This window comes from Lutra lutra, chromosome 16, assembly GCF_902655055.1.
Source record: "Lutra lutra chromosome 16, mLutLut1.2, whole genome shotgun sequence".
NCBI classification, from domain to species: Eukaryota; Metazoa; Chordata; class Mammalia; order Carnivora; family Mustelidae; genus Lutra; species Lutra lutra.
In genome coordinates, this window is record NC_062293.1 from 16,834,478 (window position 1) to 16,853,490 (window position 19,013).

At 37.3% G+C, this 19,013-nt stretch overlaps 1 protein-coding gene across 4 annotated transcripts in view; it reads left to right on the plus strand.

The window, feature by feature from the left end:
- KANSL1 (KAT8 regulatory NSL complex subunit 1) overlaps window positions 1-19,013 on the plus strand; it is a 184,268-nt gene that overhangs the window by 113,834 nt on the left and 51,421 nt on the right. For all 4 annotated transcript variants that reach the window (XM_047706250.1, XM_047706247.1, XM_047706249.1 and 1 more), the window contains one exon: window positions 11,813-11,954. In XM_047706250.1, coding sequence (XP_047562206.1) covers window positions 11,813-11,954 — 142 coding nt within the window. The remainder of the gene's footprint in view (window positions 1-11,812; window positions 11,955-19,013) is intronic.

Genomic DNA, 19,013 nt, shown 5'->3' on the forward strand with positions numbered 1-19,013 from the left:
TTAGTGCTTAAATCCCAGTAGCTCTGAGTACTGTTTCTCAAAGTATGGTCTTGCACATTTCTTGCATAAGAACTATCCAGGAGGCTTCTTTTCATGCAAGTCCCTGGGGCTCATTTCAACTTTCACATACTTCTTAACACACAGAAAAGTAGGAACACCACTCCTGAAGTTGAGCTTTTATAAGAATGTTGGTTCTTCCATCTTTCAGTTAGCAGACTCTGATTATAGCTAGCTAAATAAATGGCAGGGCAAGGATTTGGAATTTAGTGTTTACTCATTCTCTATACCATATTCTTTCTAACAAGCTGTATTTCTGTTTTTAAAGTGAGTAGAAAATGTTTTCTCTGTAGAAATCCTGTTGTCAGTTAATCTGAGGGACTGAATTCTTAGATTCCTTTAACTATTCTAGAGATAGCCAGAAACAAGTTCTTTCCCATGGAATAATTGGTGATGTCCTTCCTCCTCCTTCCTCCTTTTTGTCAATATTTTGTGCTTTTCTGCTCCTCTACTTTCAGGCCCAGGGCTGGGAACCTGGGAAATGCTGAAGATAAGAGATTGGTTTTCTTTCAGTTTTAGTTGCAGTGTGGTGATAATTATGAAAGTGTCTAAGCCCCCTGCTGCTTACAATAAGAACTTTAAGTTGTAAGATACACTCCTTGTCAGGCTCTTGCTTAGGTGAGTGAGCTAGATCAAATGATAGCTACTCTTAAACTTTAATTTATGGCTCTTGAACAGTTGGGATTATTTACCTATTCAGGATTTTTAAAGGAGGAATTAATACCATATATAGAATTTGAATCTTCTAACCTCAGTTTGAATTTTGAAAGGTTCTAAAGTGAAATCCACTCTAAAAAGATGACTCTGTAGGCAAAAAAGTGGACAGAAAATTGATTGGTTCACTGTGAAGGAGCCATTCTGAGATAGTGGTTCTTGGAATAACTTGAGTCTTTCAGTATTAACTTTGTCATTTTGCTTTATTCTTGAAACATAACAGAGTCGTATTCTCTAAAAAAGACACAGTAACTAGGCCAGTGTTTTGTTCTGAATCTTCATGCTCAGATTCTGTGTCTGGTCCTACAGCCAGCCAAGAAGAACTGCCACTTCCAACTTTCTTTGTCATGCTGTGTTTTTCTCCGTTGGAACACTTCAGTGTGTGTGTCAAAGGCTTTCTGGATCTTTTAAGCTTCAGTTAGGTGGGTGTTTTTGTTTTTGCTTGTTTTTGTTTTAATGGTTTGAAAATTAAGCAGTACAAGCCATTGCTAAATCAGTCTCATATTTTTAAAATTTCTTTGGAATTCCGTATTCGTAAAGTACATAATTGCAGATATCATTGAAAATTGATCTGCAGTTAAAACATGTGGTAGGAAAGAGGCATGGATAACCTAGTTGAAGACCAGTCAAAGTCTTCATGACATGACTTTGGAAATAGAGAACACATAAATAACAAAATAAAATGATCACAGTAAACTTGAAGAATACGCAGTAATGAATTCTGAGATAGAGTTCCCCAGGGAAAGCTTTACCCAGAGGGAGGTGGGTGCTCCTGGATATTTTCAGGCTGGAAATCTGAGTTGGTTATAACAAACAGATTGACCTGAGTACTGCTACTCAGGGGCTGTTTTGGAGAATTAGTACATTTTTTGTTTTATTGTGCTTGGCAGAGTACATATTACATAAATGTTACCGATTAATAAAATGTCTGACAAATGGGCATTGAGAGGAGTATGAAGTACCTTAAATCTTTAAAGGTTGGGTGTGTCTTAGTGCATATCTCGGTCTTTTTTCTCAGTCTTTTTTTTTTTTTCCTTTTTTCTTTTCTTTTTTTTTTTTTTTAAAAGATTTTATTTATTTGTCAAAGAGAGAGCTCGAGCTGGGGGAGCAGCAGTCAGAGAGAGGAGCAGGCTCCCACTGAGCAGGGAGCCTGATGTTGCCACTGGATCCCAGGACCCAGGGGTCATGACCTGAGCTAAAGGCAGACGCTTAACCAGCTGAGCCACCCAGGCTTCCCTCAGTCTTAAACATGTAAAAATTAAATGTACAAAAGTACAAATAATTTATTTGTTGATCCGTACTAAACACTAAATAACAAACAAAGTACTTTAGAGGTAGAGTTTATAAAGTTCAAAAGTGTGGACTTTGGGACAAGGATAAAAATAAATGTGGGATATTCTAAAGGACAGATAGTTCTATTTCTTCTACAAATAAATTGCAAGGAGAAAAAGAGGAAATCTTTTACAAATTTGAGATTTATTACCAAATGCAGTGTGTGGATCTTCACTTTGGAGAAACCAGTTGACAGTTGAGAATATTTGACCAATAACTGGATATTTGACATTAAGGAATTACTGTTTTTTAAATTATGGAAGTATATAGTGTAGTGTATGTGTGTAAGTATAGCACAGTATATAGTATACTATATTTTAAGTGAATTTACCTTTTAGAGATACACATGGAAATAAATACAGATGTACTGATCCGATAGCTGGGATTGGCTTCAAAATTAATCCATAAGGATTGGGGGTAGATGTTATAGATGAGATAGGACTGGCCAAGAGTTAATAATAATTAAGTTAGTTGATGGTTATGTGGGAGTTCATTATCTGTTAGCTTTGAGATTTTTCATTTAAAAAGAGTCCAAGGTAAATGCAAGAACATAGGCCAAGACCAGGACTGTGTAATACTGTTTCATTAAACTAACATGGATTACCGAGTTCTGTAAGATCTGACCCTACTACCTTCCTATATCCAGTGTCAACTCCAGTGCATTCTTCCCCTTGTTTACTGGTTGAGCTCCAGCTACAGAACCTGCACATATCATTTCTTCTTAAGACACACTACAGTCCCCAGTATCTTTTTTTTTTTTTAAAGATTTTACTTATTTATTTGACCGAGATCACAAGTAGAGAGGCAGGCAGAGAGAGAGGGGGAAGCAGGCTCCCTGCTGAGCAGAGAGAACCTGATGCAGGGCTCGATCCCAGGACCCTGAGACCATGACCTGAGCTGAAGGCAGAGGCTTTAACCCACTGAGCCACCCAGGAGCCCCAGTCCCCAGTATCTTTTGTGCATCTCCATATCTCCCCCCTGCCCGCCCAGACCTCTCATCCCCAGCAAGTTTGCATGTCCACATCCTGATTTATTCTTTGGGGTTTATTAGGTTAAATGGTTATACTACAGAGAAGTCTTCTACATCCCTCAATCTAGATCCGATGTCATAGTTATAATCTCTTCTCTGACATTTTGCATGACTGTTTATTAACATTTGTATTGCCCATTAAACTCTAAGCTTAATGAGCCACAGTTCTTGTTTATTATTACTGTATCCTCAGCACCTGGTATAATCTCTGATAATAAATAATAGGTACTTATATATTTATTAAATGGCACTGGCACTGGGGTAGGGGTGGCAGACGAGAGGAAGAGTTGATGGTGGCTGAAAGTTTGGGTTAAATAATTTGCCAAAACACATAAATCTCTTTTCAGTTTTGGAGTTAATCTTATTTAAGCATTAGGACAAAAGGGTTAACTATTCAAAACCACCACCTCCACCCTAACCCACCACCCTGGAGTCTTTATGAGGCTGAATTAATTGGAAGTTTAGAATTGGCTCTGGTAGATTGGTTTCCTGTTACTCTAGACCTCTCTAGAAAGCTGATAATAGTTAGAATGACAGATACAAAATGCTTCTTTTTTTTTTTTTTTTTTTTTAAGATTATTTAATTATTTATTTGACAGATCACAAGTAGGCAGAGAGGCAGGAAGAGAGAGAGAGGAGGAAGCATGCTCCCCACTGAGCAGAGAGCCCAACGCGGGCCTCGATCCCAGGACCCTGGGATCATGACCCCAGCCAAAGGCAGAGGCTTTAACCCACTGAGCCACCCAGGTGCCTATACAAAATGCTTCTTAAACTCACTCTCATCGAAGTTTTTATTTTACAGGCAAAACATGAAGGATATTTGATGGTAGATTTTTTTGCATGCCCTCCCCCCCATTTTATTTCCTCCATCTCTGTAAGTTTGGGCAGAGGGTAATGTCATTGAAGTTGTTGCTGAATACATTATCTATTCTAATGAACTACAGTTGAGCCTTGAACGTAACATGTTTGAACTGGGAGGGTACATTGTATGTGGTATTTTTTTGATACAGTACTATAAACGTATTTTCTCTTAGATTTTCTTAATATTTTCTCTAGCTTTATTGGAAGGATGTAGTACATAACACATAAAACATATACAATATGTGTTAATTGACTGTTTCTGTTATTTGGTAAGGCTTCCAGTCACCAGCAGGCACTTAGTAATTAAGTTTTGGCATCCCAAACCCCCGTGTTACTCACTCAAGGGTCAGCTGTACTTCAGTTTTGCTGTTTAGCATGGACCTTCTTTGGATGAGTCTGAAGCCCAACACTCAAACTTACGTCTGTTGCTAACTGAAAACATCTATTTCCTGTATTTTTCTGCTTCTTGGAGGTTTATTTCTCCTCTTTTCCCTTCTTTTATATCTTTTACAGTATAGAATTGGACTCCAAGGTTATGTTTATTTAATCTTTTTTAATACACAGATTGTATTTTGCAGTTAGGATTGTATCATTTATGAATGCCACATTCCTATGAGGCAGATGTTGCTATTATTTCCAGAGGTCAGTTTTCATGTCTGTAATCACATAAAGTATAAATAAAAGTGAGAACTTGGCTTGAACCTGTATTCCTGCTTCTTCACCTGTTCATTTCATTCTGCTTTTAAGCTAGGTGGTAAACACTTGTATATACGTTTTTTTGTGGGGGGAGGTTTAAGTGGCTCTCAGTAATGTCAGGAGTTTCTATTCTTCTGACCCTGCCTCTTAACCTGGATACTTTGAATCTAGCAACTTAACTTATATGCTCTGGTTGCTCAGGGATGATCTCGACTTTACTTACTTTATTCTGTTGGTTTTATAAGTCATGTAAATAACCTGGAGATTTCAGAACCTAGGTATCTTGGACTTTCTTGCACACTTGGAAGTAGCACAGAACTCTAAAATAATTTGTGTGCCAGTTTTTCAACATAGTGTTTTTTCAACATAGTGCTATGTAATTTGGCTGTAGACAGTCATTTTACTTTTAATTTTTTTAATAGAAAATTTTCTACATGAAGTGAAAGAACTGGAAATAGAAACGAAATCAGAATTGAAGAGGAATTACCACCATCCAGGTCTTTCTAACTTATTCATTGTTGTTTAATGAGATTTTTAAAAAAATTTCTAGATTAAAAAAAAATTTCTAGATCACAAGGTTGTGAGATCAGGCCCTGCTTTGGGCTCCATGCTGAGACCATGGACCTGCTTCAGATTCTCTCTCCCTCTCTCTCTGCCCCGCCCCTCCTGCTCTCTCCCCCATATATATATATATATATATACACACACATACTGTGTGTGTGTATACACATACTGTGTGTGGTCCTACAACCATATATATATATTTTTTTTTTCTTCCCCCCTAGATCAGGGAAAAGTAGTATAAACCAGCACTGTTCTGCTAGATTAACAGATTTTCCATCTTAGAGTAGAAGTTAGGTGATTTTGTTAAAGACAGCAGTAGGTCAAGTACGACATGGTTCAGTGCCTAGCTTTACTGTTCTTTTTAGATAAGTCAGCTTCGCTGTAGTTTATCTTTGAGGAAGAGGAAGTGTCTGTCACTGCTGCTTATTGCTCTGCTGTCTCTGGCAATTCTGTAGGCATTGAAGATAGGGTTTATCAAATAGAAGGATTTGATATACTAGTAATACTGCAAATTCTTATTTTTCTCTTAGCAGAAATTAAATTCCTTAATGCTTTTATTTTAGTAAAATCAGTGGTAATCACCTCTGAGTTAAGTGAATCAGATCATTACCTCTCATGGTGCAGTAGAAAAGTTTTGTATCAGTGACACCTTTGAGGATTCAGTGTATAATTCCTAATATGTAATAAAAATAAGAGGACCTTGGCTGCCACATTTGAGGTTAAATCTCCTTGCATAAAAGTCCCTGTGTTGATCTGGTCCTCCTCTTCTACTGAAACATTTCTATTAACATTACCATTCAAGATGATTTTAGAAAATTAAAGACAGAAATCACTTTTTCGTTTTCTACATTGGCCAACATGTAAGCTGAACCCTAAATTTTTTTTTTTTTAAAGATTTTATTTATTTATTTGACTGAGAGAGATCACAAGTAGACGGAGAGGAAGGCAGAGAGAGAGAGAGAGAGGGAAGCAGGCTTCTTGCTGAGCAGAGAGCCCGATGTGGGACTCGATCCCAGGACCCTGAGATCATGACCTGAGCCAAAGGCAGCGGCTTAACCCACTGAGCCACCCAGGCGCCCCTGAACCCTAAATTTTTAAGTGTTTTCCACTTCGTAGTTTCAGAGTGTTTTATAAATATAAGAGCTTTTTTAGAGGAAATGATTTTTTTTGTTCAAGTGAGTGGCATAAATATTTTATATTCTTGGATCCTGTAAAATACCCTAAGTTCTAGATATGTGGTAATAGTCTTCTTAACCCTCTAAAAAGAATCTGTTTATACAGCATATGCTATTTTATACAAATAAATACTGGTACATAGCTGGCAACATTAAAATGTATTATTCATGTGGTATTACCAAAGGAAACTGGTACTGTATCTTCCTGTATTTAGGTAACCAAAAATCAATCCATAATGTAAAATTTAATGGGTTTTTATATAAAGCATATTTACCAATATGTTTACAAAAATGAGGGGCAAAATAGGAGTTAAAATGAATTTTCAGGCGGTAGCCTGGTAGGTGTAGACAAACATTTTGGTACAAACTGGAATAAAGTAGTACACAGCAGAATAATAGTTTAGTAGATATTCTAGTGTCCTACATAGGCAATAAAGTTAAAATAATTACTTCACTAATTGTTAGCACAGAGTAAGCAATTCCATCTGTGTTGGAATTTATATCTTTTTCTTCATCATTCACAAGGACTACATTAGAAACCAATTCAGTATGTAATTATCACTATACAACCTTAAGTCATGTGTTCTTTTTGAAGTCTATAACTAATATTAAATCAGTAGCTTTTTGCTCTGTAAATTATCCGAGTAATAAATTTACATTTTGAACATTAGGGGGAGTCCACCTCTCCCTCAAGTAAACTGAATTTCTGTGGCATGTTGTATTTGTTATGGGGGAAAACAGGTGAGATGTGAAGATCTTATTCTTAAAATAATATTTTGTGTTGTTCTGTCACTGGGGTCTGGTATCATCTTCATAGCTACCTCAGACTTGTTAACTGTATATCTTTGCTAATAGTTTGGCTTTCTACCCATATTGCTGGTATTTTAAACACAAGATACCGGGGTGCCTGGTGGCTCAGTTGGTTAAGCATCTGCCTTTGGCTCAGGCCATGATCCCCGGCTCCTGGGATTGAGCCCCATCAGTCTCCCTCCTCAGCAGGGAATCTGCTTTTCTCTCTGCCCCTTTAACCCCGTGTGTGTGTGTGTGTGTGTGTGTGTGTGTGTGTGTGTGCGCGCGCGCGCGCATGCTCTTTCTTTCTCAGACTCTTAAAACCCCACAGGATACTTGTTGGACACTTGGGGGCGGGGGTGGGGTTTTTATTTTTCATTGATTACATTACAACATTGTGGCAAAAACTTTCCACTGAAAATCACTACCAATTCTAAACTGTCAAGTGACAACTGTATTTATAGAATGAAAACTGTTCATAATTTGGTGCTGCCCGTCCTTAATGAGTTTATTAGCCAACTTCCAAAAAATGTTAATAGGAAGTTCAGTTTGTTATTGATATTTAGGAGGATATCTGTAGAGTGGGCTTGTTAGTTTTTACCTTAGGAAAATTTAAAAGGGCTGTTCTTTAATATCAAAAATAGTACTTGTCAAAGTTCTTGTGAACGGAAATGTTTTAAGTAATTTTCTTCTCTGTTTTAGTCTCAGAGTTTCAAACAGATTTTAAAGTGTTTGGGTTTATTTCTTTTTTTTCAACCCCTTGATATCAGACAAGAAGGGGAAAAGAGAATTCTTTTGGTTAGGATGTATCTAAATTCAGAGATAACAAATAGATTTCATCTTTCTTGCCAATTAAGAGTGCTTGGTATCCTAGAACACTGTCATGAGAAAGCTTATGGATCAAGTTCAGGATCACTGGGAGAGACTGCTAGGATTCTTCCATCAAGGGTGACTAAGGAGGAAGCACTGAAAATTTGCCACTAAATTTTCTTTCCTTTACCTTAGTTTTCAACATTAGGGTTTTGTTTTGGCTAGCCACGGTCCATTGTTAAAACAATTTGTGAATAAACTGTCATTAAATGAACACTGTTAATTGTACTAATCAGTTTTTGTCTTTGAATTGCTTTTACAGTATTTGACTTCCATTATACTTTGTTTTCTTGAAGACTTAGGATTTGAAAAGAAGCCATGGGAGGTGTATGGTTCCTTACATATAAGAGTGACAGGAAGTAATGAGGTTTGAGGCGAGTTTAGTTAGGAAAAGTAGTGCATAACTTACGTTACGAGTAGTAATAGCTAAGGTTTATTGGAGTAGCCCAGTCATGATATGGTAAATGGGCATTTGGTGCTGTGGTAGCTTTGGGAATGAATGAAATGAACTTACAAAACCCAAGAGATTTAGCAGGATAGGAAGGTGAACCTCATGGAGGAATGAAAGTTGGGAATTTGATATGCAGGTTAACTAACTTTACCTCTTATTAAAAAGGTGGGGGGGGGGGCATTTTTATAGTTCAGGAATGATCCAGAGATTGTATTTAACCTCTTGAGGTTCTTTCCTGATTTGGGCTAGAACTAGAACTGCAGCCAACAGTAAACCAGATAATTAGACTTTTCTTATTGAGAGAAAGAGAGAGAGGTGGTGGTGGGGGACCAGTGGCGGTGGCGGGCGGGGAGGGAGAGAGAAAATCTTAAGCAGGCTCCATGCCCAGCAGGGAGCCCACCCAGAACCAGACCTGGGGCTCAGTTTCACAACCTTGGAAATCATGACCTGAGGTGAAATCAAGAGTCAAATGCTTGAGCCACTGAGCCACCCAGGCACCCAGATAATTAGACTTTTTAAAAAAAGTCTCTTTACATCTTGTACTGATTTTATCAAGGTTAGGGAACTGTAAAATCCCTTCTTTCTAAAAGAGAAATAATTGGATAATACTTTGTCACAGTGGTTGGCTTGAATGGCTTATTTTTAGACCATATAAAATAAAAGTAAAATATCATTGCTAACCTTGGTCTTAATTATAATGGTATAATTAAGTATTAACTCCTTTCTAACCCTGCTGTGGTTAGATGTGTTCTGTCATTATTGACTTTTTTTTTTCTTTCTTTTTTTTTTTTTTTAAGATTTATTTAATTTAGAGAGAGAGAGAGCAGGAGGAAGGACAGAGGCAGAGGAAGAGGGAGAGTGTCTCAAGCAGATGCAGACGTTGAGCTTGGAGCCTGAGGAGAGGCTCCATCTCACAGCCCTGAGATCAGGGCCTGAGCTGAAACCAAGAGCTGAACAAGCTTAACCAACGGCGCCACCCAGGCACCCTGACATGTTTTTTTGTTTTTTTAATCTCATCAGTAGACTCTGTTAGAGTTCACTTACAGCCATTTGAAATTTTTAGTAGTGAGTATGTATGTCCTGATTGGAGGTGGGGCTGCAGTCAGTGTGACTGCTGCTGCTTTCTTAGAAAAGAATTTTATGGAAGATTATGAAATACTTTGATTATAAAATATACCAGGTGCCATATACCCCTCTAATATTTAAGGAATGTTAAAATGTTGGCATATATTTCCATGAAACTTTTTGTTTTTATTTTTATTGTATTTTTTAAGGGTTTTGTTTGTTTTTTTAAGTAATTTCTGTGCCCAACATGGGGCTCGAACTCATCACCCCAAGATCGAGTTGCACGCTCTACCATATGAGCTATCCAGGAGCCCCAGACTTTTGTTTTTAAAGAGGAATCACACATTACATTATAAGTAGAGCTAAAATCCAACTTCTTCATTCCCATTCCCAGAGCTGATAAGAACTCCTGATCCTAACTTTGTTGAGTATCAGTTCTGCGCATATTTTTATACTTTACTATTACTATTTATGTATTGGCAACAGTCCTTATTGTATGTTTATGCTTTTTTAGTTTTCTTACAACTTTTCCATTCCGTGTTGTTGAGATTTAGTCATGTTGATACATATAATACTTACTAATAAGCAGTATTCCTTTAAATTCTTTTACTACTTGTGTGTATCTCAAACAACTTATTTCTTAGTTTATTTTCCTACTTTAGCAAATTAGATTGTAACTTTTAGCTCTTACAAACTATTGCAATGAATCTCTTTCTTCTTGCAGATGTGCAAGTGTTCTCAGAAATAGAATTTCGTTATGGTTGGGTATTCACATTTTTCTGTTTAGCCAAGTATTTCCAAATTAGCCTTCAGAAGCAGGTGTGCCAGGTTTTATTACTGGCAGTGTATGAATTGCTTTTCTCCACATCTTAAAAAACTTGGTTTTTCTAGTCTGGGTTTGAAATAGCTTCCTAATACTTGACCTAATACTAATATTTCAACCAAACTCTGACAAGGTATGGTGTATTTTTGTATATTCATTGGCCATTTGGATTTCTCACATGAATTTTCTATTGTTTTATTAGATTGTCTGTTTTTTTAATCTCTTTGTTGGAGTTCTATTTTATATTCTGATACTTAATCTTCAGTTATGTTTGTTGCAGATAATCTTCTACCAAATAGCGGCTTATCTTTACCTTTATTAAATCTTTTGTTGTATGTTGAAATTGAGCTAAGATGTTTTTTGTGTCTTAAGGAATCCTTCCAAAGATATTTTTCTTTCAGTTTGGCTTTACAGATTTAGGAATTCCAAAATTATGGAATTATATGATGATGAGGGGAACTAGTTTTATTTTCTTCTGTGTAAAGAGCTGGCCATTCAACTATCCATTGAATAGTTCAGTCTTTCCCCACTGATAACGGATGTCAATCCTTTTATATATCCAGTTCTGAGTTTTGGGGCCTTGTATTTTGTCTCACTGGTCTTTTTGTCTTTGTGGATACTGCTTTAATTGTTAGGGCTTTACAGTAAGTCTGTAGTTGCCAGTTTCCATCATATTTTCTTTAGAATTTCACTACTGCTGGTCTTTGTTTCCTTGTGAATTTTTGGATCTTTTTATCTGTTTCCATTAAAAACACTGTAGGGAATCTGGTTGGGACTTATTTGAACTTATACACATGTGAAAATTGTCATCTTAAAGAACATTGTGTCTCATTTTTATAAGTCTTTATGTTTTCAGGTTTTATTATTTCTCTAAAGATCTTTATGTATCAAGTTAGCATAAGTTGGTGCTGTGAATAGTGCTTTTTATAAAAATGAATATTTTCCACTTGTTGGCACATACCAACACTTTGACTTTGACAGTCTTGACAATTTTGCTGAATTCTTTGCTTTAATAATTTGTGGTGTCTTTTGGATTTTCTGTGTCGATAATCTTCATTTTTTATATATGTTTTATGTTGAAGTAGAAAATATTTCTCTATCTCCTGAGAAATTTCTGTCTCCTGAGAATATTTCTATTCTCTGAACTTGCCACAAGATTGGAATACTAGAAGGCAGTTTCAGCTAGTTAATTTGGGAAATATCTATATGTGAAGTTTTGTCCATGTGTGTCCTGTAATTGACATACATACATACGTTAAGTCTTGGGTTTTTCTTGGCAGTATACTAGGCGACATAAGGGACTTTTGATGTTAAAACCCTCCCATTCCCATTGGGTATAAATGTTGCTACTACTCTCGAATTTCACTCAGTTTATTTCCTTTTAGGAGACGCAGGTCAGAATGGAGATGGGCTGCAGACCGAGCAGCTATTGTCAGCCGCTGGAACTGGCTTCAGGCTCATGTTTCTGACTTGGAATATCGAATTCGACAGCAAACAGATATTTACAAACAGATACGTGCTAATAAGGTAAGAGATAAATGTCTGGTCTTTTTCAGCCCAACTAAAAATTACCATTACCCTTTTTTCCCCATCCCTCAAGAACTTGTAACTGGGTCAAAGAGAAGAGTTTTAAATATGATCTGATATAGTGTTTAGTTTGTTTAAGGGCCTCATGTTTAAAATAGTGCAGACCACACTATTAAAATTTAATGTTAAATTGGACATGTGTTTAGAACCAAACAGTTCTGTATTTGGGCTAATAGGAAACATAAAAAAGAGACTATATAAATGTAAGCCATTGATGTAACTCATTATTTGTTATATTTATGGAAAAGCAGTGATGGCTAAGGATATCCTCTTGCTTTTCTACTTAGATGCATTTCTGTTTTACCACTAAGCGTCTCTTGCTTTCTTAAGGAAAATTAGGATTTTCCCTGAAAGACTTTTCCAGTGAAATTACACATTGGTGTTTGGGATTTTGTGTCCTCCAGTCTGCAGAGTCCTGATTCTTACCAAAGAACTTTTATCTTGATAGTGACACTGTGGTAGTTTTTCTTCTTAAAAATCACCTTAGAAAAGAGTCACTTACTCAGTTTGGGTTTGACTGAGAAGTAAATGTGCATGGAAAAGACACACATTTAGCAAATAGGTTAGTGCCTACTGTGTACCAGGCACTGTTCTCTTTAGAGGGATGTGTGGTAAAATAAAAATCCTGCTTTTGTGGAGCTTACATTCTTTCAAGGGTTTTTTTTTTTTTTTTTTTTTTTTTTTTCCCCGTATTAGCTAGATGAAGAGTCTGTTGCTCTTAAAAATCCATGTCACAACACTTTTTTGTCCTGCCTTAGTGCTGGTCAAAGCCTTCAGAAAATTGCTGTACTGTGTGTACTATACGCATTAAATTAATTAGTAAGCCAAAAGTTTAAAAGGATGACCAACTGACAAGATAAAATGAGAGTTTGAAGTTCTGCAGCGTCCCCCCCGCCCCATATATATCATCTAAGCTTTTATTCCAAAAATTCCACTGGAGTGCTCTTGTAGTTGTTTTTTTTTGGGAAAACTTTTTTTTTTTTTTTTTAAGATTTTTATTTATTTGACAGAGATCACAAGTAGGCAGAGAGAGAGAGGGGGAAGCAGGCTCCCCGAGGAGCAGAGAGCCTGGCGCGGGGCTCGATCCCGGGATCCTGGGGCCATGATCTGAGCCTGGCGCGGGGCTCGATCCCGGGATCCTGGGGCCATGATCTGAGCCGAAGGCAGAGGCTTTAACCCACTGAGACACCGAGGTGCCCCGGGAAAACATTTTAGTTGGGTACATTATATTACCTTTCTTGGTGACTGTTTTAATTCTGCCATTTATTAAAATCATAAAGCATACCATAATAAACATCTTTAGCTAAATCATATGGATACTTTTATGTTCTTGATACCTACTTCAGAGAAGTATTTCGGCAGCACGCTCGGTTTACAGTCTCACTAGTTGTGTGTGGGATTTCTTTCCCCATAAGATTTTATTTTTTAAGTAATCTCTACACCCAGTGTGGGCCTTGAACTCACAACCCAGAGTTCAAGAGTCACATACTCCACTGACTGAGCTAGCCAGGCACCAGAGAAGATACTCTTTTTTTTTTTTTTTTTTTTTTTTTTAAGATTTTATTTATTTGACAGAGAGGGAACATAAGCTGGGGGAGTAGGAGAGGGAGAAGCAGATTCACCATGGAGCAGGGCTCGATCCCAGGATCCTGGGATCATGACCTGAGCTGAAGGCAGATGCTTAATGACTGAGCCACCCAGGTGCCCCCAGAGAAGATAGTCTTAATTCACTTTTGGTTCCTTTTTTATTCTTTGGCTCATAACTCAGCAGTACTGACAGCAGTTTGGGGAAACTTTCAAAAGTCTTAGGTATTTCTAAATATCTAGAAAGTGCTTATCTGGGAGTTTTGTGCATATATTGACTCTTCAAGAGTTTTATTATTCAAAACATAATGTATTCAAAGAAATGTAAGGCTTGAGATTAATAATCTTTTGTTCTAGTCCTGTCTTTGCTACCATAGAGCTATGTAAGCTTAGGAAGAAGAGTCACTGAACCTTCCTGAGCCTCGTTTTTTTTCATGGTCTGTAAAATAAGGCATTCAAGATGGTAATATATTTTCTTGGTCTACAGTCTGGATACACAATATCTGTTACAGAATTCTGATTGGAAGAGTAAAAGTTGAATGATAATTCTAATAAGTAGTATGTTGAAAACTGTGACAACTTTATTTAATATTTGTATTTATACAATGTCTGTTTAAAATAAACGTATTAGTTTCTTGGGGCACTTTCTTGGGTAACAGCACAAATTGAGTGATAAAACAACAGAAATTTGTTTTCTTTTTTTTTTTTTTTTAAAGATTTTATTTATTTATTTGACAGACAAATCACAAGTAGGCAGAGAGGCCGGCAGAGAGAGAGAGGGAGAAGCAGGCTTCCCGCTGAGCAGAGAGCCCGATGTGGGGCTTGATCCCAGGACCCTGGGATCATGACCTGAGCCGAAAGCAGAGGCTTTAACCCACTGAGCCACCCAGGCGCCCCAGAAATTTGTTTTCTTATAGTTCTGAAGGCTAGAATTCTAAAATCAGGATAGAGGGAAGGCCACACCCCCTTTGAAGATTCTAGGGAAGAATCTTTACTTGCTTGCTTCTAAGTTTCTGGTGGTTGCTGGTAGTCCTTGCTTGGTGTTCCTCCTTAAAAAGCATCATTCCTGTTTCTGCTTCTGTCCTCACTTGGGCATTTTGTCTCTGTGTGTCTGTGCCCATATTTCCCTCTTAAACGAACGTTAGTCATATTGGGATTTAGGGCCCACAGTAGGGCTCATTTTAACCCAGTGATGTCTGCAAAGACCCTAATTCCAAGTAAGGATCCATTTATAGGTTTTAGGTTGCTTAAATTTTGGAGGGATCCTGTTCAAGCCTGTATAACACGTAAGCAATAAAATATATCCCAAAGGTAAATTAATGTGCATTTGGTCTCCTATCACTAGAATAACAGAAGTCTTTGAGCATATACTGCGTGCCAGGCGCTGTGCTAAGTGTTTTACTATTACTTACAAAACTAAAGGTTAACCATTGGAGCATCAAAGAAGAAAGCAGTTTGTTCGTGGTCAAGTAAACATGTGAGCACAGAGCTGAGGTACAGGCATTTGACTGTTGCTCAAGTTGGTTGCTTCCAAGAGCTTGCCTACTTTTTGAGTTACTAAAATTTTTAACTGCCTATGTTTTGGTAAAGTGGATTGATATTCCCATTTCCTATCCTCCATGGTTTGTTAGGATTGCCTGGGTAGTACAGGCCTTTTCATGAGATTAATCTAGACTTGGTGGTAAACTGTAGAGCTATAACATGTCTTGGGTTGGGGAATAAGAGGCTGAAGCTTTCTTTTTCTTTTTAAGGATTTACTCTCTAGCATGTTAACTTTAATTTTCTGAAAGTGACATATTCAAAAATAATAATAATAATAAAGTATTTTGAGAACTACCACTAGTTGATTACCAGTTAGTTTCTTTCCTGTCAGAAATTAAGTATTAACTTCCAGGTTGAGAGAATCTTGAGAGTTTCTTTTGGGAGTAATGATTCCTGTTGCTTTTTGGAGAAAAAGAATACAGTGTTTAGGAGTTCCTCTGCACACTGCTCCTTTACTATTTTAATTTTCATGATCATTGAGCTTATTTTTTTTAAGATGCTCCATTATAGAATGAGAAAGGAGAACAATATATGTACCTAGAGTGCGTACATAAACAAGTATGTTCATGTATTCTTGTTCAGTGCACAGAGCAAATCTTAGAGCTTACATGTTTGCAAGAGGCAGAGCTAAATTTGAACTCACAGCTATTTATCTGACTCCAGAGCATTTTCTAACACTCTGCTGTTCTGTTCTTCCGTCTTCATTATATGTCTCGACCATATTTATTGATATTTCATACTTGCTAAATAAAACTGAGGGGGAAAGCACAGGGACCACATGGTTTTTGTTGTTAAAGGAGACTTCTTTTTTTTTTTTTTTTTTTTTTTTTTAAGATTTTTATTTATTTGATGTAGAGAGAGAGAGAGATCACAACTAGGCAGAGTAGCAGGCAGAGAGAAAGGGGGAAGCAGGCTCCCTGCTGAGTGGAGAGCCCGATGGTGGGGCTCGATCCCAGGACCCTGAGATCATGACCTGAGCTGAAGGCAGAGGCTTAATCCACTGAGCCACCCAGGCACCCCTAAAGGAGACTTCTTAACACAGCCTTCAACATCCATGTCTAATACAAAACATACCATTTTTCTTTTATTTCTTCTGACTGATCTGTGAAATTACATAGCAGTTACTGACTGAGGATGGACATATTATTGGGAATGAGAGGTGGAAGAGCATTGAAGTTTCTGGATAGCAAGGGAGTTGAAGGGAATAGTAGAAGCCTAGAAATATACCTTTATCTTCAAAAGTGATGTTAAGCGGTTGACATTCCCATCTTAGAGGGTTTATAAGGCATTGTGGACAGCTATGTCTTGTCTAGGTAGCCCAGCATGGTTCCTGTGGAACTGATCTGCAGGGAGACCACTGATTTATCTTAAGATGGGTAAGGAAGATTGACCTACTCAGAATGAAAAGGGGAGGGAGTGTGTGAATTTGCATCTTAATTTTGTGTTATAAATTAAGAGGTGATTTTTTTATCTTGTACTTTGGTTCCATGTATTACATGAAATTGTTGAAATAGCAGCAATTAAGTCTACAGCTTAAGTTTTTTCTGTTCTTTTTTGCTTTTTTTTTTTTTTTTTTTTTTTTTTTTTTTTGCCCTGTTTTATAATCAGGCTTAGCATAATTCCTTCTACCAATTCTTCCTTTTTTAGTTTTGGTTCATACTATTTTTTTCTTCCTTTTTTTGACTTCTGTAGGACAGCTTTATGTTTCCACAGAGGAATAATGTATAAGGATATATTATGACTGCATGCAGCTATGATCCATCCGAATTCCTTGGATCCTTTTATAGAATTTTTCTAGGCCTAGGGGCCTGGGCATGATCCTGGTTTTGACTTGAGCAGTGGTGAAGAATGGGGAAACTCTCCCAGTCTTTGTATCTTGGCCTCTGCTAGTTTGCGGTCTGTTTTAGAGTGCAGTAATAGCCCTGAGATGCCCACTCCCATTTAATCCTCACATTGTCCTTTCTTCTTTAGCATTTTATACCTTCTCATGTACTACATAAAATTTATTTACTCAAATTGTTTATTATCTGTCTTCCCCAGGATTGGAATGTAAGCACTTAGAGGGATGGGTTCGGATGAGGATTACCAGGGTAGAAGGATATGTCTCTCCTTCTTTCCTGTATTCCCAGCCCCTAAAATAATGTCAATAAGTGGATAATTGATGGCTTGATCTGAGTGAATGAAAGAACATGAGTTTGACCCAGTGTTTAGCCCTAGTTCTGCCATGGATTGGCCTGTTGACATGACCTTCAACCTCCGTCCTCTCTGGGTCTATAAAATGATTTGGAATAAGTGGTCCCTACCAGGTCTTTTTAACTCTCAGGAGAGTGCCCTTGTTGTCTTTCAGAGAGGTGTTTATTTTAAGAGATTATTCAAGTTTTCTCTCTGGAAAATGGTGACTGTTATATCCTGACTTATCTTCTAACCTAAAAAAATTGAGGGAGTAACTTTATACCTGGTAATTGGCTTATTTAGGCTTCTGGCTGTAATTAATATGAACTTAATATTCCTGTTCAAGGAAAAAAAATTTTAACCTAAAACTCAAAAAACAATTGCTACACATTTCCTTTCTTGGTGTATGATTCTGCTAGGGAATATGGGGGATTCAAATATATTTGTATTTTGTCTAAGTCTTTAGAGGGCTTAACATAAGTCAATAAACAAATGGAGGCGATAATAAATAAATTGGCCCCAAGATTCTGCTCTGGAAATGAGATTCACATATACAGAATGTAGGACAATAATCCCAATGCTTCAGAAGCTCTGGTAATGTAGATAAAACAAGTAGGGCCCAGTTAACTGGGGGTATTTTCTTGAAAGGAGATGGGACTTGGATTTGACAAACTCTTTGAAAGGATGAGTGACATTTTGGATAAAAATATTTTTTTTTTTTAAGATTTTATTTTTTTTTATTTGACAGAGAAAGATCACAAGTAGAGAGGCAGCCAGAGAGAGAAAGAGAGAGAGAGGGAAGCAGGCTCCTGCTGAGCAGAGAGCCCGATGCGGGACTCGATCCCAGGACCCTGAGATCATGACCTGAGCCGAAGGCAGTGGCTTAACCCACTGAGCCACCCAGGCGCCCTGGATAAAAATATTTTTAAAGGGCAGAATCAGTATGAACAAAGGAAGTAAGAGTATTGCAACCTTTAGTTGCATTTATTTATCTAGTAACTATCTTGTAATTACCTCCCTCTCAGTGGTAACAAACTCATACACATGGAGACATTTTCTAGGAGATAATGAGACCAGTGTAACTGTAACCAGGGCTCTTAAGCAGGGAAGATGTTGAGTGTACTATTTTAAGAAGGGAATAGTGTGCAGGATAACTGGTTTTTGCGAATAGTTTTTACTTTGACATGGTACAGTTTATGAAGTCTGTTTTATGCTGTTACTGAGAGCAGAAAATATTGTTCAGCAGTTTTTTTAGCCAGAGAAACTTCATTCTGAGGCTAGGGCAAACCTTTCTAAATGGTCTTTTCCCCCTTTCTGAGGAGTTTCCAGTTCATTTTCTCCATAGGCTAGTCATAGTCTTATTCCAGGATAGGTAAGTGTTGTTTCTCTTGCTTGGGGTGTAACTCTTTTTTTTTTTTTTTTTTTTTTTTTTTTTTTTTTTTTTTTCCCCTTCATGGTTAGGAGGAAACAGGTAGAATTCCATTGTTCTTTCTTAAGATCAGACCCCCCTCCCCCATTTCCTCTCTTGCAGTCCCTATTTCATTAGAGAGTTTTGAGTTAGAAAGGACCATAGGAATGGATCATCTGGTTCGCTGGCTGTTACAAGAGTCTGTATCATCATGATGGCTATGGAGCTCAAATTGATACAGTCAAAATTTTTAAGTCCTGACATTTATATTTTAGGATGGTCACTGGGGGGAT